Below are 20,872 nucleotides of genomic sequence, written 5' to 3'. Positions count from 1 at the left end.
GTATAAAGCTATGTTTATTAATGACTTAAGAGTAAATAGCATTGGTGCAAAGTGTGCTAAACAATGTTGTCACTTTTAAGAACCAGGAGGAAAGGGACAAGGCCATGAAGGCAGTGCACGGCATGCAATGGAAGAGTAAAGTGCTGAGTGTACGGCTAGCCAAGCCCAAAGCTGATCCCATCCTCAAGAAGAGGAAACTAGACGAGGAAGCAGAAGGTGGACAGCCTGGTACAAAACGTGCTGCGGGTAGCCAGGAGGTAGAGGAGAATGAAGAAGAGCCTCTCAATATCCAGATTGCCAATGTTGTGACACCCTTGTGGAACATACCTTATGAAGAACAGCTGAGAAGGAAAGAGAAAGAAGTTGAAGGTGTTCTCCAGAAACTGACCAGGTATTTTCTGATGGGTCTGGTGGCATGCATATGCATCAATGTCTTGCATATTTCCGTGTTAAATAGCAAAAATAGATAAATTATGTGACATTGTCAACCATATATAGTGAGTATAGAAAAGAATCACCCCCCTTTAAAATAATCACATTTTGTTGCTTTGCAGCCTGAAATGAAGACGGACACAGTTTTTGTTTTATCTAACTGTATTTACTCAGTGCAACTTATAACATTAAAGTGAAAGATATAACACTAACATGTCAGAAAAATAAAAAAAAACAGAATTACTTAGTTGGAAAAGGTTCACCCCCTTGTGTCAGTATTGTTGAACCACCTTTTGCTTTAATTACAGCCTTTAGTCCATTGGGATATGTCTCCACTAACTTTGCACAGCTAGTTTGCAATATTTGCCCACTCTTCATTGCAGAACTGCTGAAGTTCAGTTAAATTTGATAGTGACTATTTGTAGACTGCAGTCTTCGAGTCATTCCACAGATTAAGATTTTCAATGGGGTTTAAGTCTGGCCCTGACAGGCCATGCAAGGACATTCACCTTTTTCTCCTTCAACCATTGTGTGCTCAGGTTTGCTGTGGGCTTTGGGTCATTGTCATGTTGGAAGGTAAACCCTCTTCCCTTTGACAACTTTGGGCAGCAGATTGCAAGAATTTGACAGTATTTTGCCCAATCCATTTTTCCTTCTATCCTGACAAGTGCTCCAGTCCCTGCTGCAGAGAAACTCCCCCTTAACATGACATTACCACCTCCATGCTTTACTGTAGGAATGCTGTTATTTGGATGGTGAGCTGTATTGGATTTCCGTCAGACATATCATATGGTGTTGAGGCTAAATAATTAAATTTTAGTCTCTTCTGCCTTAGAATCTCCAAGGTGTGTTTTGGCAAAGCTCAGACTGACTCACAAGGCATGTGGCCTTTCTTGAGGAGTGGCTTTATTCTTGCAACCCTCTCATACAAGCTACATTTGTGGAGAATTTGTGATATTGTTGTCACACGCACACAATGACCACTCTTTGTCATAAATTCCAGCGACTGCTTCAGAGTTGCTGTAGGCCTCTTGGTCGCCTCTCTAACCAGTTTCATCCAGTTTGGAGCAACGTCCTGATCCAGGGAGAGTCTGTGTTCTACCAAATACCTTCCACTTCTTAATAATAGACTTCACTGTGCTTCTAGGCAGTGATAAAGCCTTTGGATTTTTTTTGTATTCATCTCCTGACTTGTGCCTACAACTTTATCCCAGAGATCTTTTGACAGTGTCTTGCCACCCATAGTTTATTGTTTGCTTTGTTTTGCACTACCAAGTACTGAAATGCTCTAGGAAAGCTCTTTTCATGCCGAGCTAATCAAAATGACCTTAAGCTGATCACAGTTGAAAGTCAAATGGCTATGTGTGCCATTGAGAAGGTGATTGGCTACACCTGATTTATTATACAAGTCATTTTTAGGAGGGGGTGATCCTTTTTCCAACACAGTGATTGTTGGTGTTATATCATTCACTTGGATGTTATAAGTTGCACTGAGTAAATACAGCTGAATAAAACAAAAACTGTGTCCATCTTCATTTCAGGCTGCAAAGCAACAAAATTTGATTATTTTTCTTTTCTATACCCACTGTAGTTCATACATGAGCTTCTGGTAGTGTAACAAGAGTTGGTCAGTAAACAGTAGTTTCCTTCAATATAACTCGCCTCCTTGATATTGGTTCTGTTCTTAGAGAAATAGGCAACAACAACAAAGCCATGCTTCCCTGGCTGTTTGTTCAAAAAGAGAAATACAACAAAATATGCTGCCCACTCGAGGCCTTACGACCATCACCTGTGCAGGTAAATCATCTATGTGCTCACTGCTCACATAAATTATTCTAATCAGTCACACTTTAATTAACTAACCAAAAATATTATAAAGTATCGTGGTATTACCAATGCATTCAGTATGCAGATTTTTTTTTTGATGGCTTTCAAAAGGGTCAAATGAACATTTCAGGGATTAAATGGATGCATAATTGCATATTAAATCATCCGTTTAATAGAATCTGGTTACAGAAATAAGATTAAGTGTGATTTGTCCTGTGCTTACAGACAGAGTACAGGAATAAGTGTGAGTTTGTGATTGGAGTGGGAGCAGATGGAGAGGATAAGACTGTGGGCTTTCGTTTGGGTAAGTATAAAGGCGGATCCTGTGCAGTAGTGAGTCCATCAGAAACCACCCATGTGTCTTCAGAGGCCAAGAGGGTTGTGCAGGGATTCCAGCAGTTCATCAGGTGAATTCATATTTTTTTATTTACTGCTGATTATACCTAATATGCATCCAAATCCAGCCATATTTATGAAGTGGAATGTGTTTTGAAGGTTTTTTTTTTTATTCCGGGGCAAAATATAAGTTTGCGTTACCCATCAGCCATTGTGTATGTATTTATTTCTATTTTGAAGTGTTTTGTGTGTTGATATTCTAAACAGGACAACCCCGTATGCAGTATACAGTCCAGAGACTTACGAGGGTCATTGGCGGCAGCTAACAGTAAGAACAAGCAGGATAAAGCAAACTATGGCCATTGTTTTCTTCAATCCACAGGTAATAAGAGATTTATTCAGTGGTTATTTGTGTGTCCACTTTAGATGTTGGTTATGTATTTTACAAACTGTGGCACTATTGTGACTGCTGTTTGAAATATTACATTTTTAAACAACCTAGAAACTCCAAGAAGAAGAAATTGAGGAACTGAAACAAAGCCTGCATCAGTATTTTACCGAAGGAAAAGAAAGTGGCATCACTTCTTTGTACTTTGTGAGAATGGGACAAAGGTAAGACCCTCAAAAATTAAAATGATGAAGTTAGATTTTAGATTACTTTACACTCATTTATTAATTTGCATCAACCCAGGACATCAGCAGGTACAGAGGACCTGCCTTGTGAACATGTGACTGGAGAAGAATGGATTCATGAAGAGCTTCTCGGACTAAAATTCCGCATCTCTCCACACTCATTTTTTCAGGTGTATCTCCTGACCATTTGACTGTCATCATATCGTTTCCTGAGAATTAACACTATGATAGTTAAAAGGCAGCATGCATGAAATTAATACTTTAAGCTTAAATGTCCTGCATTAGTGCTATAAAAATGCATATTATTATGATTTTTGATACTTCCAGACAAACACCCCTGCTGCTGAGGTTCTGTACTCTGCTGTGGGTGAATGGGCTCAGCTGGACCAGGACAGCACTGTGCTGGATGTGTGCTGTGGAACAGGAACCATCGGCATCTCACTGGCAAAGGTGCGGCGTTTGCTTCTAAAAATAAACAAAAATATGAGTGAACAGAGCAACAGTTAGCCTTCTAAAAAACTTGTGTGTTAACAGAGAGTGAAGAAGGTGATTGGCATAGAGTTGTGCCAGGAGGCAGTGGAAGATGCTAAGGCTAACGCTGAAGCTAATGGTAGGCCAGAGTGACATTATCACTGTTTTTCTCTCTTCATCTCCCATGATCTACTCCGATTTCAAATGTATATTTTCAGGCTTGACCAATGTGGAATTCCACTGTGGAAAGGCTGAAGACGTGTTCCCCACTATTCTAAATGCTGTTGTATCCCCCAGCGTCACGGCAATCGTTGACCCCCCAAGAGCAGGGCTGCGTACGTACAGTACTCTCATAGTATCTTGAACCTTTACCTTGCAGACATGGTGTTTTTATGTTCTCTGCCCAAATATTCTCACTTTTACTAGATTCCAAAGTTATTCTAGCAATCAGAAGAGCAGAGCATCTTAAGAGACTCGTCTACGTCGCCTGCAATGCCAAAGCAGCTATGAACAATTTTATTGAGTAAGTTCATTATTTTCTATGTATTTTACATCATATTCAGGATAGGGACATCCAATCTATTGTGAATTGATAGCAGTTTGATGGGCATTACATGTCAGAATGGAAGTGATTTGTCTGAAAAGGTTGAAACATGAGAGGGATTTGTGACATTACCCAAAAGGGAAATCAGAGGCTTATTATATTTTGATAAAAGACAAACTTTTTCTCCTTGCACAATGTTGACTTTCCTCTAAAAATATATTCCCATTTAACTCTACCTAGAGCTGCAGGCACATCAGACCCTACTCCATTTGAATCAGTTATTCTAAAACGTATGTTTGTCTTGAAGTCTCTGCAGAGCTCCTTCTAACCGTGTGCGAGGAGCCCCCTTTCGTCCAGTGAGAGCTATGGCTGTTGACCTCTTCCCCCAGACCATGCACTGTGAAACCATCCTGCTGTTTGAAAGAGTGGACTACAGCTCTAACACTGACATTTAGACCACAGAGACCTGACGCTCCATAATCTTTACCATCTACCATGCCGGCGTGGCTGTTTCGTTCCCATTAAAACGCTTTGACGGTAGTGCTTATGGGAAAATTTCAAATGTTCACTTCAGATTTCAACTGACTTGATTAAAGTACTCAAAACATTACCACGTTTTTTTTTTATATAGGCTTCTTTTTTTACCCTCTTTTGTTTGCATTAAAACAACCCAGTAAAAACAGCACAAGTTATCAGTTTCTGGTCATCAATTTATTTGTATAAACAAATCACTGCGTATCAGCGATTGTGTTGCATTAAAATAACATTTTAATAGGCAGCATTACTTGCAGCTAAATCATCCAACATTATCCCTTCAATGATAGCGACTAAAAAGCACGCATTTCTTCAGACAACTAATACACACTTAGCAAGACACTCCAGACGTTTATTGGGAAGGCGTATTCTCTAAGCACTCTTAGTATGGCAGCAGCAGCCTTGTGCTCATGGAAAACAGGAAAGTGCCTTCACAAACGCAGTTAACATTCAGAAGCACACAAACTAAAATACTAGATTCAGTGACAGTGCACTGCAGTTTTTAGTCGCTGTCCCAAGAAAACCTGATCCCCCCCACTCCACTCCACTCCGTGTTAAACAGACTTTGACCTTCCGGTCATATATTAAGGCTAGAAAAAATTTTTCTCCCGACAGTTTCAGGGGGAAGTGGTGGTTTTCTTTAAACAGGGACCATATTTTAATCCAGCAGTTATTGCATTTTCTTTATTTTGTTGCATTTATATAGGTTTATATATATTTAATATCTATGCAGCAATATTCCGTAATGCATAAGACTTAAAGCTTTGGTTCACACTGTTCTTCGAGCTATTGAATATAATGACATGATCTGATTTTCTTCGAGGTACGGAGTTACCGCCTTTGTTTTTAGGTAGACTGCCTTGTGAAATAATGAATATGGTTCAAACTATTTAATACACCAACATAAGAGCTGAATAAAATGAGCACACAATCACGCACTGCAGCAAATGACCACAAAACCTTACCAAAGAATTTAAGACAAACAAAAGCACATGCGTAGAAGGCTTTTTTTTCTTCTAAAATATCAAATGCAAGAAAGCCAGCATGACTCCACAGCAAATACGTATTGTATAGAAAATACATATCGTATAGCATTACTAATGCAGACTCAAGTGAGGCATTTCCCTTTTGAAACAAGGTACCATCAATAAAAGGGGTGGGCACTAAGGCAACATACCATTTTTTTTCTACTGAAGACTGCCAACCAGTCTCTAATGCAAGAGATAGATTATATCACAGCATAATGAAATGTAACAACAAAAAGATAACTAAAGTAGCACACACTAGCATCCTATCTCCCTGATGTCTTGTTCCTCAACTAACTACAGGACCTCAAACACTTGTGCTTTCTCTGCAGTGCTTTCTGAAGCAACTGGTCAAGATAAGCATTGGTATGCTTCACTCCTTATTTAAAACAAAAACACAAAGGTTGTTCATTTCACACAAGCAAATAGTTCCAACATTAGTGCATTTCTTAACAGCAGTTGGAAGGGAAGTGTGCACAATGAAATGCTTTAGAAATGCCACATTTAAATGCTTCACATGCCAATAAGAACTAGACATGGCCACTGAAGAAAACCCACACGCTTTAAGCCATTATGAACCCAATTTCCCAGATAAAAGATCACGTGCACCGTGCATGCCACAGAAGCTGACAAAGGAACAAATCCTTGTAAAATGACAGGCGCATCAGTTATGAGTACTGCGATAGTCGGTCATGTGCAATCTGTAATTCCACAGTAAATATGAAATTAATTTGCCGTTTAAGAAGGGAAAAAGCAACATTTTTATTAACATCTAAAAGCCACAAACTTAAGTTTCTGTAATATTTAACATACATCATTTGTACGATTTACCTTCATATAGGCATAATTATTGTCAACAGCCGTCATTATATTTGTGCACTTTCTGGAGCAGAAGTGCATCTGGAGGTATTTAATGCTTATTCTACCTTCCCTTAGTGCATGTATATGACTGTTACAGCAAATGTAACCCATACATTATGGGCAATAATTGGATTGGGAATAGAGCTCATAAATTTGATAAAAATTTAACTAGTATTGCCATTTTGCACTCCAAAGTAATGCATAAGTCAGTAATGGTAGGATGACCTTTTGTTATAGAACTATTACCATTGGTCAGTGCTATCTGCTATCACAATATGCTGAACGAGGGTTTGCTAGACGTCAACAGTACACAGAGGTTCACTCCCAGGTTGAGCCGACTCCATTACAGTCATCTTCGGCTTCTTTCTTGCCTCCTCCTGAAACCAATATAAAAACACAAATGAGTATGCACTAGAAAGATTTAATAAGCTTTTTAGCTGTCAATTTACTTTTTATTTATTTTGATTAACTGGAAGGCATCAGCTCATCCAAACATGTATTTTATCTTCAGCCAACTCTATTTATCTGAAGTACAAGATTTGGCTGGAAGAGGTCATAAATTTGTAGCTGTACCCTTTCTCGAGCCAGCTTCATCATCTCTTCTCGTAGTTTGTTGAGGATGTGAAGATTTGGCTTGTTCTTTTTGGCATACTGCTGAAGCTCAATCACGCTCTTATCAGAGTTCTCCTGAAGACGACGCAAGAATACAACATTACAACTTCTCAACCACACAAAATATTCCCCTCATATTTAATATCTTAAAATGCAGAGTGTGTTTTTGACAAATAACAGTGCTGACCTTCTTAACCATCTTGTTGCTTTCTCTGCCGTACATGCGCAGCAGTGAGCCCCAGTTCTTGACGTGAGGATGAAGCATTTGAAGAATCTTCTGTGAAGCCAGCTGCTTTCCAACCCTCTTATTTTTACCTGCAGTAATCAAGAGCAATAGCATTAGGTATGTTGTTTGTGATTCTAGTGCTCTAAATGAAACCTCAAGCACAAATACTCACACCACCCCCGTACAGTGTGCTTCCCGCATGTCATGACATATTCACTCTTTTGGTTCTTTCCTGGAATCACTTCAAACTTGATGCTGGTGTCACCCATGCCATGGTTTCTATGGAACAGACAACAGATCTTCAGCTGCTTTTCAATCAGGCATGAATCAGGACTCATGGTTGTATTAACAGCTGTGTTTCCTGTAATATTGAATTGTCGGTGTAATCAAATGACACCTATATCATAACATACCTCTTAAGGCACTCATGAAGGATCTGATATGGTGAGAGTAAACCTGCTTTGTTGGTCAGCTCATACACTCTTGAATCTTCAATATTGATATGATTAAAATACTGTGGGATTGGAAAAGAAAATAAACATCCATAAACACCACAAAGAACGAAACTGATTAAAGATAAAATCAGTAATTTTACTCAGAAGAGCAGTACCTCCAGTTCATCTCCCTCTATGGGCTTCTCCTCAGACGTCTGCTTCACAAAGTCAGGAATGAGGATCTCCAGTGTTGCTCGAGCTGTCACAAAGAGGATGACAGTATAAATACTTATCTTCATCTGAATCTTTAACATTAGCAAGAATTTTTTATGAATGGATTACTGCAATTATTTATTTTACTGAAGAATATAAGAGGGAAAAGGTACCAGCTTTATTCTTGGCGAGTTTTTTACTACTTGCTGTTCCTGTGCCATATGTAACACCGTCTATAATGACTGAGGCTCCGAAAGGTTCACTTGGGTTTTCTAGGCAAAAAAATATATATATATGTATATATATGAAAAGCAACCAAACACATATACAAAGTAAAATCATTGCGCCACAACAGGCCATATATTAATGCACATTTTATCATGGTTAGAGAGAGCTGTTAGTTACATCAAGCCCAAAATATCATTAACCAAACTGTTCAGCATGGCCTTAAGTGGTTTACTGCTTTCACAACAGCATTATAACATTTTAAAGTACATCGATAAAAATCGCAACCCATTTTTCCACCAAGCGAACTCACTAGCATAACTGTAAATGCTACTGCAGATATGCAGACTCGGCACACAAATAATTCAACATGCTTACTATTGGCTATTTTTTCACAGCTTCAAACTTTTTCTCAATTATAATTTTAGTCTTACGCTTTATGCTACTTACCACATTCAAAAAAGTTGTAAACTGGTCGCACTTTGAGTACTCTTTGCATATACTCGTGTAAAATGCACACTTCTGACTTCCCGTTGGGGTTGATGATAAACTCTGAAATATAAATACAGTCGGTCTGGTTAAAACACCACATGTTGTGTACTAAATTCATTAGTGTAATGACTACGACAAGTACCTTTCTTTGTTGGGGCGTCTTGTACGGAGAGTGTGATGAGCTTCTGATTGGCTGGTAGGATGGGCCTCTCAGACTCGGCCTGCTTCCTCTTCATGTCCCGGTTGAACTGTCTGCGCTCAGCCCATGTGCGAAACTTCTTCACCGTCACTTGCTCAAAATCAAAGCACTTCTCTAAGTAGCTTCTAAACTCCTCAATGTCTGGGATACAAGTCACAAGAAGAGAGGGTTTAAAAACCATGTGGATTTTAAACAGTTATGCACAAGAGAGAGTGAAACCTCAGCCTCTTACCAACAGACTCATCTTTGCAGACCTCCACCTTGGCTTTGACCTGGCCCAGCGCTCCCTGTGCAGTATCATTGGCTTGCCTGTCCTTCCCCTCTGAAGATCTTCCTGGCTTCACGAGGTCAAGCGCTGGATCTTCTGATGTTGGTCTGCCTGTCGGCTCTTCTGTGGCAGTAGAGTCAGGCTCGTCGGCTCTCTCCAATGTGATGCCCTCATCCCCAGATTTCACTGGAGACACCTCTGCAGTTGGAGTCACCTCTCCATTCCGTTCCCTTTCTTCTTGATCCTTCATTTTCTTATAGTGCAAGCAGGGAATGCTACTGGTTGGTGGGTCATGTTTCTAGGGGGAAAAGGAGTAGAACACAGGGATGAGGTGCATGAGAATACAAAGCATTCAACTTAAGCAGAAATTATACAATAAGACAAATATCATAAAAGTATCATATCTTAAGAGGAGTCAAACCAATTACCCTAATGCTTCCTGTTCCAAGGAAGTAAGGTCTAGACCATGTTACAACTCTGGTTTCCCGGTGGAGGTAGACTGGAATGCCAGAGTTATGGAATGTCATGATCCACCCATCGGGTAACGGCTCAGTTGGTGGACGCCCGCGACCTTAAAATAATAAAAATAATTCAAATCAATAATAATAATAATAATAATAATAATACCTAAAAAAAAGCTAGTCACCTACAATCCTATGTAGGATTTTAAATGGTTTGAATTCAGTTTTATTGTTAAACTAAAATGAAAAAGTAAAAAAAAAATAAAGTAAAATTAGAAAACCTGAAATTAAAATACATTCTCTGATATATCAATTTCCACAAAAATATTAAGCAGCACAAAAGTGTTCAACACTGACAATTTTTTTTTCTGAGCACCAAATCGGCATACTAGAATAATTACTTTAATTTTACTAATCAATTTTAATAACTAGAATTTCACTTTAAAAATATATTAAAACAAAAATATTTTTTTAATATTTACAGTATTCTTGATTAAATGCCTTGGAGAGTATAATTTTATTTTTACAAACTTTAATACAAGTTTTGTATTAAGGTTTAAATATATATAAATAAACAAATAAATAAAAGGAGAATTTTTTTTTTTAAAACAGGAAACTATAACTGGTTTGAAAACACCCATCATCTTTGTGTAGTTATGTAACGTCAGGACATCTTAAGTTTTAACATTTTAACAGTGTAGCAACAGTGATGATAATTTCCAATCAAACTTTCTATGAGTTAACGAAGAGTTTCTGAGGCTCACTCTTAAGAACCGTCTTAATTTTGGTCATCATGGGCTGAACTCCGGCCTCGCCATCTGAATGGTGATCACTGTCTCCAGCATACTTGTCTTCAGCCAGACGCCTCTTCTTGGGCATAGGCATGCCTTCCTCCAGCAGGGCATCTACATCATTGTCAAAGTCCTCCTGGAAGAGTAGGTGGGTTAGTAACTGGCTGCCATTGACACTTCATCAACTAAATGTATGGCATGATTTGAATCAAGCCCATTTTGTGAGCTGTAATTCAAATCTTCTTCGAATGGACCACCTTGTTACACTCCAGAATCCATCCTGATGAATAAAGGACACATACTCTATTTCTGGTAGATGCACATTTCAGGAGATGTTTTGAATCATGGCATTTATAGGTTTAGGTGGCTTTAATTAGCCTACATTACAACATAATGTTTCAACTTGAACAAAGAAAATGACCAAAATCAAAGAGGGCATAAGACCATGCATTTTACCTCATAGGAGTAATTCAGGTCCTCCTCGTGCGCTTGCTCCTGCTGAACTATCATCCGAGACCTGAAACCACTCGGTTCCCCGTCTTCCGCTTCCAGAAAGTTCTCGCTGAAATCTTCCAGGTCATCCAAGACGGCAAACTCAACCTTGTTCTCCTGCTCTGTCTCCAGCTCTTCGCTGTTTCTAGCTAACCCCAAGGAACCAGTGCTCATGGTCGAGCTGCCCGGCACACTTCTCTGCTCTAAAGAATCATGCAATTCACCATTCAGGCCCTCTAGGCTCTGATCTTCATCGCTAACCTGCCCCAAACCAGTGTACAACACCTTCCTGTCTTTGCTCTTACTGCTGTCTGAGAAACTGATGCGGATCTTTACATCTTTGAGGAGTTTGAGATCAGGTAAGAACTTTGTAACTGGGGGAGCATGGCGAGCGGTTCTAGGGCACGTGGCCATGGAATCAGGACTACCTGACGGGTGACTACTAACAGACAATGTGCGCTTGTTGAGGAGGAGCTGTTCGTCCCCGTCCACTGCTGGGGTGTGTTGGTGTCCATCACCACCAGAGCTAACGTCCATTTCCTCTGCGTCACTGGACGTTTGCAGGGGAGGTGGTGGAGGTGCTTTACTGTAATCATTCCCCGCCAATACTGCGTCTGGTGGCTCCAATGGGAGGGGAGGTAAAATCTCATTGACATCCATGTTTAATTTCTTAAAAAGAGCTATATTAAAAACTATAAGAGAATGCAAGTGGGAAGGGATCTGCCTAATTCAGCTAAAACATTGCAGCCCTAATACGTGCATGAATATTACACAGCTCAAGACACCTATTTAACAATATTCATGTACATGGTTGAATATGCTAAGCTGACTACATTGTTCTTTTCATTAATGTAGACAGCTTTTTAGAAATCACTGTCTCAATTATTGGAAATCACAATGCATTCAGCTTAAACGTTGCCCACATCTAAGCACTGTCCATCCTGGGAGGCCAGATCCTCTGTCGGCGCTGAAAGAAATAGAAAAATAAATCAAGATGCATTCAAAAAAACCACTACAGAACTAGATCTAAATGGTAAAACTTCTCAGATGCACCTTTTATCTCCCAAAACTCACAAATGCATACCACAGAAAGCAGTATTAACACAACTGATTAATTGTTAATTTGCATGTCGAGATTAAAATTGTTTGCTGTTGCTAAATAAACAGGTCAGCAAATAAACACTGTATGAACTCTGAAGGCCTTTGCTAATTGGTCGGCTAGGAGAAACGGAAGTCAATGTTACATCTCATCACGCAGACATTTAAAAAAAATTGCAATTTTGTGTCTACTCACTGGTTTTTAAAGCAATTACGTGCGCGCTTTTTGTTTTGTTTAGCAAAAACTGATCTATGATTCGATTAGTTAGCCCGTGTTAGCCGAAATAAGGAGCCGTGTGTGGAAACCGAACCACGCGTGAATCAGCTTAATGTCGACAGGAGTAAATATCAAATTATTCTCTTCCTCACCTCAATTAATTACTCACCTAACAACACAAACGCTCTACGAAAGACTGCATGCAATCAAAGGGGTTTTTCGTTTAATGGTTTCAGATGGCCGTCTCCCCTCTCCGCCATCTTCACCGCAGAGCAGCATCAGGGGATCTGAATGAACACGCCTCTCACCCGGTGTCTACGTTCGTGTGATTGGACCAACATGATTCCGTTTTTACTGAAATTTGCTTCAGATGTGAAAGCTTTGAAACGGTGTATTTGTTGCATGGCTTGGTGAAATAATATGCTACACCACATCATTAGCAGAAATGATCAGATATTGGATCATCTCGATTCTGATGTAATTTACACGCACTGTAGAATTAGTTATGATCACATGAGTGCATGACTGCACAGCGACAGCAACAGGCCTGTACTTTGTATGAGTATTTATGTCTCGGTTTACAGTTGTTAAAGAAAGCATATTTAGTGGGTACGTCTATTACAAGTTTTTCTTGCTTAATGCAAAAAGCACGAAACGGAAATAAGGCGGAATATGTCAGCAATGTACGACTCTTGAACGAATCGCTTGCTTTTGAGTCGAATCTTTTCAATGAATCGGTTGACCAAGAGACATCTTTAGGGCAGGCTTGTTCGGCCTTGTCCCAAATGACACACTTCACGTGCATCTGTGATCTTACAATGGCCAAATTGCTATCTAGAATATAAAAAGCTATTTGCTTTCATGTTAACATGCACAGAATCCAATAAGGCAGTGTCGTTTGTTACTGAAACCCGTTACTCCTCTACAGTGCCATGCACAGACATGAGGGGCAGTGGCCCAAACCAAAAAAGGGGCACAGGGGGATGGATGCTTGTTAATACAAATTATCCAGTTGTTACAAATCTAAAATTAATAGAGAAGACAGCACACTCTGTAATAATGTCAGACTTTATTGTAGATGTTTTGATAAGAATGGGCCCTCCCTCACTCTCTGAGCCTGCTTCTGCCTCATCTTCAATGGAAGTAGGGGAGAGTGGGGTAAGCTGACCCACCCCCTGTTTCTTGGTAACTGTACACTTTTACTGTCATGTGACCATGTTTTTTTGGAACCACCCATCATTTCTGCCAGACTGTATTAAGGAGGAACACATGGGGGGAATGGAAAGCACCCATTTACTTTAAAAACAGTTTTTGGCTTGTCAAAGTAAAATTTTAGCATAAGAGATGTAATGGTTGTTACATCAAAGCAAATTTATCCAGGTCTAAAAATATTTATGATACATATAGGTGATTTAGCAACATATAAAACCATGCAAATAATTTAGCTAAATATTAGCCTGAACTGGTAAGCAACAGTAGCTATTTCTTCCAAAATGGCAGCTATGGGGCAAAGTGAGCAAAATGCTGTGGGGTAAACCGGTCAGCATTTTAACTTACCCCACCAAAAGGCACTGTAGTTAAGTTAAATCTCTAAATTATAAACTGGTATTTTAATGAGATATTACTGGTTTAGTTTATCATATATACATATTTTATTTGATAGGGACAGTGTACAAGTGCACCAAATCCTTCTCTGATAAGAACCAGAAAATGCTTTTCATCGCATAATAATCAGATTTCCACCTGTAGTCCCTAATGGCCAACAAACTCTGTTTAGTCTGTTTTTAGGAAGGCTACAACTTTAGTGTTCAACATATTGTTTCAGAAATACAAACAATTAAATATTGAAATTTAAACTTCATTTGGTTGGTTTTGTGTTGTTAAAGTTAACTTCATGAAAAGAAATATGACTGTTTGTAAAAGGAAATTATTAAATTATATTTTTTATTATTATTTATTTCACATGGGTTTGAATCAGATTTGGTCAGATGGTCATTTTACACCCAGATGGTGCATCTTACCCACTGACTCGACTCGGGTCAACTTACCCCTAACCCGGGGGTTCCCATGGCTCAGTTTGTTTTTGGGGCAAACTAAGCCATGGGAACACTTTTTTATAAGAAGCCATATTTTTAGAACCCTTTGTCATAGATACATTCTGATCATTTAAAATGATAGGAGTACTTTCGATAGGATAGGATACTTTCATTGTACTTCAGCATAATTTTAACTTATCCTGAGGACCACAAAAGTAAAAAATGGCTAATCTTACCCCACTCTCCTCTAGACATTTAATTTAATATTTTACAGCATAAATCTATATTATTTTAGGAAGGCTACAACTTTAGTGTTCAACATATTGTTTCAGAAATACAAACAATTAAATATTGAAATTTAAATTTCATTTGGTTGGTTTTGTGTTGTTAAAGTTAACTTCATGAAAAGAAATATGACTGTTTGTAAAAGGAAATTATTAAATTATATTTTTTATTATTATTTATTTCACATGGGTTTGAATCAGATTTGGTCAGATGGTCATTTTACACCCAGATGGTGCATCTTACCCACTGACTCGACTCGGGTCAACTTACCCCTAACCCGGGGGTTCCCATGGCTCAGTTTGTTTTTGGGACAAACTAAGCCATGGGAACACTTTTTTATAAGAAGCCATATTTTTAGAACCCTTTGTCATAGATACATTCTGATCATTTAAAATGATAGGAGTACTTTCGATAGGATAGGATACTTTCATTGTACTTCAGCATAATTTTAACTTATCCTGAGGACCACAAAAGTAAAAAATGGCTAATCTTACCCCCACTCTCCTCTAGACATTTCATTTAATATTTTACAGCATAAATCTATATTATATACTAATAAACAATTCATTTAGAACATTTATATTATTTTTTAACTATTCATAGGTCTACCATTAATATGGTTTTAATACAATATTATGTGTTATAGATTACTAGTATCAAGACAAGTGATTATAATGGGAAATATACTTAATTACAATAATTAAAGTGTGACAAACGGCTAAATATTCAATATGATGATTTACCTGCTGGCTTGCTGGAGCTTTGCATTTATGTTTTCAATGTTGAACTGCCTTTAGCAGCCTCCCTTCGCTCTTTCTCTCTGTCTTCTTTTTTGCGAAGGTATTTTTTTCAATGTTTTTGCCAACAACAGCGAATTGTGTGTTATTTATATAAGATCTGACCAGGTACAATAATTTGATTCGATATTCTAATTATAAGACCATGGATATTTTGTTATCACTTTTAAAAAACCGAGAGCAAATCATTACTGACAGAAATACAAAAACAAACTACCAAATTACTAATTCAGCGAATCATCCACTGACTGTAATGTGGATTGTAATGCATCTACCTGTTAATGCAACGACATTGGGAACTGTGGTCTCCACTCCAGTGAGCAGCACACAGATCGTGAGAAATGCGGATTAGCGGAATAAGCGGACCTTTTAGCGGAGTGGGAACAGACCGCTTTGAGCTGGGGTGATGAGGGATTGGTGAGAGGGGCAACTCAGCCGATGAGGGCAAAGGTGCAGTGGCTCTAGACAGCGGGCCACCCCCCTGTGCACGGCCCTGCTTCTTTATATTTCACACAAATTGCAGCACACTTTCATGTTACCCAAATTCACTCTGGTGATGCCTAGCCTCCTCTTGTTTTATATTCTATAAAGCAGGGGTGCCCAACTCTGTTCCTGGAGATCTACCTTCCTGCAGAGTTTAGCTCCAACCCTGATCAAACACACCTGAACCAACTAATTAGGATCTGAAGGAGCACTGGATAATTACAGACAGGTGTGTTTGATCAGGGTTGGAACGGAACTCTGCAGGAAGGTAGATCTCCAGGACCAGGGTTGGGCACCCCTGCTATAAAGCATTTTCTCTTATGTAACCATAACAAGTTACCGAAAGCCAGGGCCGTTTCTAGCCAATTTGACGCCCTAGGTTTCTTTGATTAATAGAAAGTTCAGAAGAACAGCATTTATCTGAAATATAATTTTTTTTGTAACATTATAAATGTCTTCATCGTCACTTTTTTGCTAAATAAAAGTATTAACTTCTATCATTTCCCAAAATAAAATAAAAATACTGACTCCAAGCTTTTGAATGGTATATGTATAATGTTACAAAAGCTTTTTATTTCATATGAATGCTGATCTTTGGATCTTTCTATTGGATCTTTCTTACTGTTCAAAAAATTTTGACTGGTAGTGTATGTATGTAGCCTATGTATCACACTCATATCACATCTTGTTTTGGATAAGAATAAAACGTCAGGTTTGACAATATCGTGTCTTTTTTTATTTAAATCTAGCTTTATTCGCATTGGCCCATGGAAACCTCTATGAACACACTTGACTTGGCTAAAAAATCGCTGGGGACGAATTTACGTTTTATTAAAAAGTGTTTACGCATTGTAAGGATAAAAGAAACTCAGACACTTTGATCTCCTGAGAAACAGACAATACACTGGCATCTTCAAGACACCCCACAGAGGGGTGGTGCAGGAAACGCCTCTCTCACATATGCATTGGTTCCTCCTCATCCCCTTCCTTCCCCTCACCCATCCTTCTCTTCACCCAGCTCACTCAGAATGGTCAAGAATATAATGTTCTATATGAATGCAAATAAGATTTACAGTCATGTTTGGTTTCATTTGAATAGTTTCAGGGCAAGTGGTACAATGGCCGTAATCTTACCAAAAGATAATCCTAAAAGTTAAAAGATACTTTGATTACTGTAGAAGGTCATTACATGCAAATGACCTTTTGTAGTCAGAGAGCCCGTAGTATAGAGTATCTCCACACACTCTGTACTACGTATTTTTCTAATACATTTAATCTCAGGTATGCATTTTACTCTTAGATTCGTCTTTGAGAATTTGATGTCTTGTATTGATTTGATATCGTTGAATTGGCTGTGGAGATAATTGGCATAATACATATTTACCTGACTGATAATAAATTGTTACATTTGATTTATTCTGACTTACTCTGAAGTTATTTTCTCAAGTAGATTAAGTGAAGGCTTATGTTTTCCGCAAATCTGCGTCCAGGGTTAAGTGCACATTAGATCTCAGGAGAGATCTAAATTTCTGACTAACCGCTTGACCTTAGTTTAAGTTGTACTCATTGACCTTAGTTTTGTATATGATTTCAGAATTAATTAAGTTGTACGAAGCTATCAGCTGTCGGGGTCTAGACAAAGGTGGTCTAGAAGAACCGCTGATTAATGTCAGAATATTACATGGGTAGCTGTAGGGGGCTAAACATTAGCCACAAACCTCTGAATAAGGATTAGAATGGCGAGTTTTGTGATCGTGGAGCCCACGCATAGCGGCCGGCGTGAGGCATCCTAAAAATGACATAGATTCCTAGTGAACGAGTAAAATACAAAGTAAAGAGTTAATTAGAATAATCGAAAGTAAGAATAATCAGAGACCGACAAACAACCAATGTGCCTTTCAACCTAAATTCGATGAGATAATAAAATGGAGTCAGATTGAATTAAACCTAAATTGAATAACTCTCTGCGCTGAAAAGACCGAACACGCAAGAGACCTTCATCCGCCACTGGATACCTTCCTTGGGCCAGGTGCGCGGACCTTACAGCATACACTCAGGGCGCGCAGCCGCGCACACACATTAGGATAGGTTAGACTCCTGCCTCCGTTGCGAGTCCCTATCAAGCACTTTACCAATTCAACTACTCTCTTCTTCTCCTCCTGCCTTGCACTTTGGCCCGCATCACTCACCGCAGAGCAAGCCTGTTCTTGATAAATCTCCTGTGAAAACGTGGGAAAAGCCAACGAGGAAGAAGTTGGGGTGATGCGATCTTTATATAGGCGGAGCAAAATACTTAATCGCTCCGTCTATAGCGCATTGTGATTGGATGTTTACGCTGTCAATACAGGAGACAAACCAATGGGCCACTGTCTGCTCGCTGTCCCTGCGTGATGGTTTTCGGCAAAAAAACAAAAACACATTCTGTCGGCCCCTTAAGTGCGTCGGCCCACTGGGAAAATGCCCAGTATGCCCGATTACGAATCCAGCCCTGAATTCACAACCCTGCTAAAAGTGCCAGTACGTGCGCTCATTGGCGCCCCTTCAGCTGGTAGCGCCCTAGGCGACCGCCTAGCTCGTCTATGCCTAGAAACGGCCCTGCCGAAAGCCGTTACCCTCTTCTGTTTCACACAGAATGGCTTTAATGATTGAACAATTCATTTCCAAATCGGACTGTATATGAGTTTTAGTAGGCTATCAGTATCAGTTTTGGTAGTTTTAGATGCAAATTAAATTTGAACAGATTTTCTAAATATTTTTGCAATAAAAAATATCATATCACCCTGTAGCCCAAGACTGGTTGCCCACTGAAGCCAAACAGGGTTGATCCTGGTCAGTACCTGAATGGGAGACCTCCAGGGAAAACGTCTCAGGTTACCTATGTAACCATGGTTCCCTGAGTAGGGAATGAGACACTGCGTCCTCTAGGGGTCGCTATGGGGAACGCCTCGTCGTGACCCGTGTCTGAAGCATACATTGAAAAAACACCAACAACACGTTGGCCATCGACAGCCATGACGTCACTACCGGTGCGACTATAGTATAAATAGGCACCGGGAGAACACATCATCCACTTCTTCATCAGAAGCTTGCGTCCAAAGCATGGCAAGGAACCGGGGTTTTAAACCACTCAGAAAGAGCACGAGGCTGCTGCCCGTAGCTCTTACCATACAGGATTTTAGAAAAGATCGCAGAGTACTAGCATGCGAACTTACCACAGTGTGGATTTTAGAAAGTGTACAAAGACTTCACGTGCACACTTACCATAACATGGATTTTAAAAATACCGTTCTAAGGGGTTCTCGTGGCACTCTGAAAGTCATCAACTCGATCATCTCTGCTTATAATGCTGGAGTGGCTAGCAGTAAATCTGTAGCTGAGGGAGCAAACTTCCAGCTCTCAATCGAGAGGGAGCTCGACCTACAGCATGTTCCAGTGGTGGAACAGCTAGCAGTTATTTAGCTGAGGGAGCAGCACCCCCAGTTCTCAAACGAGAGGAGGCTCGACCTACAGCATGTTCCAATGCTGGAAAGGCCAGCAGTAATTTACCTTAGCTGAGGGGGAGCACAAACCCAGCTCTCAGAGAGAGGGAGGGCTCGACCTACAGCGTGATTGTTAGAATCAGAAGGGTAAGTGTACTGCAAGCTAGCCAAAAAGCTCAGCGCATCAGAGAGGCAGAGGAAGGGCCTAGTTCGCTTGATGCTGCTGGTTCCAGGTGCTCTGAGAAAAAAAGAGAACTCAACTCTCACGTGAGAGGAGAACTCCGAATTCAGAAGGAGTAGCGTGCTCATAGGTAACCCTTTGATAAAAGGGGAGCACTGCTCAGCACTACCACGAGAACAGCCCATGGAGCGAGGAATCCAACTCCTCAGAGAGAATTAAACGCTCGAAAGAAAGCACCATGCTCACAAGAACCCTCAATGGTGAGGGGAGCGATGCTTCCAGAGTGTGTCGACAGAGACACACTAGTTGAGTGGAGTCCAAGGTACCGGGGTCTAAACCAACTCAGAGAAAGGGAACGAGGCTAATAACGCGTAACCCTTACCATACAGGATTTCAGAAAAATGGGAAAGTGCGCAAAGCCTTAACGTGTGCACTTACCATAGTATGGATTTAAGAGTTTTGCAAGCATCTGCTCACAGATACCCAGAAGTACTGAGCCAAACGGGAGAGGCAAGCTCAAATACAACCCTCTAAGGTGAGGGGAGCACTGCCTGAGACAGCATTACACAAGAAGGTTCTCGCAAATGCCACCTATACTTCCCACTCGATGCCTCAGCAAGAGGGGATATCCTGGTGATCGGGGGGCCCCTCAGGGCGACCTAGATACGGTATACTAGACAGGGCAGCCTGAAAGCATAAGCCCAGCCCGGACGTCCAGGAAATTTTTGCAGTGCCGTGCCGGGGGCCTAATGATCAAGAAGGCTCCCGCAGAAGCCTGTGACCTGGCCGCATAATCCAGGAAGTATGAAGTTGAAACCCGGCTTATTGTACCATCTGGACATATATCGATGAGTGAAATAAACACTGCAAGTCGAGCACCTGGTTTCTAAACCCAGCAGAGGGGGTGCTCATCGAGGACCTACCCTAGAAAAAGGACAGAAACACACAGGTCCAGGGAAACACTGCAAAGAAAACTAGCAGAAGGATTATACACACAACCACCAGCGCATTAAATACACATATACATTTACATATATATTTAGAAATGGATTGTACTCACACACCATGTTTCCCGCGTTGGAGCCCCGTCCGAAGAAGCCTCTGGTCCGGACTATCAGTAAGGTGGTCACTATGAAGCCATAGAACCAACCAAACATCATAGGTCCAGCATAGGAGACTGTAATGCAGGAAATTCCCACCTAACCTCGGTCAGGTGGAGA

General features: G+C 40.1%; 2 protein-coding genes across 5 annotated transcripts; one reads left to right on the top strand and one right to left on the bottom strand.

Annotated features, from left to right (window-relative positions):
- Positions 1-72: 72 nt before the first annotated feature.
- On the top strand, positions 73-5,339 carry trmt2a (tRNA methyltransferase 2 homolog A). Its single transcript, XM_016281768.1, has 11 exons — positions 73-391; positions 2,121-2,229; positions 2,485-2,666; positions 2,863-2,977; positions 3,098-3,207; positions 3,287-3,398; positions 3,556-3,678; positions 3,763-3,838; positions 3,918-4,034; positions 4,126-4,222; positions 4,551-5,339. Exons 1-11 carry the CDS (start codon positions 105-107, stop codon positions 4,696-4,698), a joined length of 1,476 nt encoding a protein of 491 aa, XP_016137254.1. The 5' UTR covers positions 73-104; the 3' UTR covers positions 4,699-5,339.
- LOC107592303 (microprocessor complex subunit DGCR8-like) lies at positions 3,429-15,803 on the bottom strand. Of its 4 annotated transcripts, none has more exons than XM_016281764.1 (15): positions 15,785-15,803; positions 11,041-12,043; positions 10,558-10,720; positions 9,761-9,903; positions 9,297-9,630; positions 9,008-9,205; positions 8,824-8,925; positions 8,322-8,420; positions 8,112-8,194; positions 7,915-8,015; positions 7,674-7,780; positions 7,463-7,590; positions 7,237-7,350; positions 6,910-7,040; positions 3,429-3,693 (listed from the first exon to the last, which is right to left on the bottom strand). In XM_016281764.1, the coding sequence occupies exons 2-14, from the start codon at positions 11,734-11,736 to the stop codon at positions 6,957-6,959; spliced, it is 2,352 nt and encodes a 783-aa protein (XP_016137250.1). In that variant the 5' UTR covers positions 11,737-12,043; positions 15,785-15,803; the 3' UTR covers positions 3,429-3,693; positions 6,910-6,956. The 4 variants fall into 4 exon arrangements, with proteins under 4 accessions (XP_016137250.1, XP_016137249.1, XP_016137251.1 ...); XM_016281763.1 differs by lacking the exon at positions 15,785-15,803 and adding an exon at positions 12,561-12,692; XM_016281765.1 differs by lacking the exon at positions 15,785-15,803 and adding an exon at positions 12,130-12,231.
- Positions 15,804-20,872: the final 5,069 nt, after the last annotated feature.

The sequence above is a fragment of the Sinocyclocheilus grahami genome, unplaced genomic scaffold (assembly GCF_001515645.1).
Source record: "Sinocyclocheilus grahami isolate Dianchi unplaced genomic scaffold, SAMN03320097.WGS_v1.1 scaffold152.1, whole genome shotgun sequence".
In the NCBI taxonomy this organism is placed as follows: Eukaryota; Metazoa; Chordata; class Actinopteri; order Cypriniformes; family Cyprinidae; genus Sinocyclocheilus; species Sinocyclocheilus grahami.
This window is presented reverse-complemented; position numbering and strand designations above follow the sequence as displayed.

Bases quoted from the DNA above. Each gene is read 5' to 3' on its own strand.
- LOC107592303 (XM_016281764.1), bottom strand. From the start codon at position 11,736: ATGGATGTCAATGAGATTTTACCTCCCCTCCCATTGGAGCCACCAGAC. The intron at 9,631-9,760 runs GTAATTGGTTTG...TTTTCCCCCTAG, and splicing joins TTGGAACAGGAAGCATTAGG to AAACATGACCCACCAACCAG. The intron at 8,195-8,321 runs GTACCTTTTCCC...TCTTTGTGACAG, and splicing joins ACTCGCCAAGAATAAAGCTG to CTCGAGCAACACTGGAGATC.
- trmt2a (XM_016281768.1), top strand. From the start codon at position 105: ATGAAGGCAGTGCACGGCATGCAATGGAAGAGTAAAGTGCTGAGTGTA. The intron at 3,679-3,762 runs GTGCGGCGTTTG...GTGTGTTAACAG, and splicing joins TCGGCATCTCACTGGCAAAG to AGAGTGAAGAAGGTGATTGG. The intron at 4,223-4,550 runs GTAAGTTCATTA...TTTGTCTTGAAG, and splicing joins GCTATGAACAATTTTATTGA to TCTCTGCAGAGCTCCTTCTA.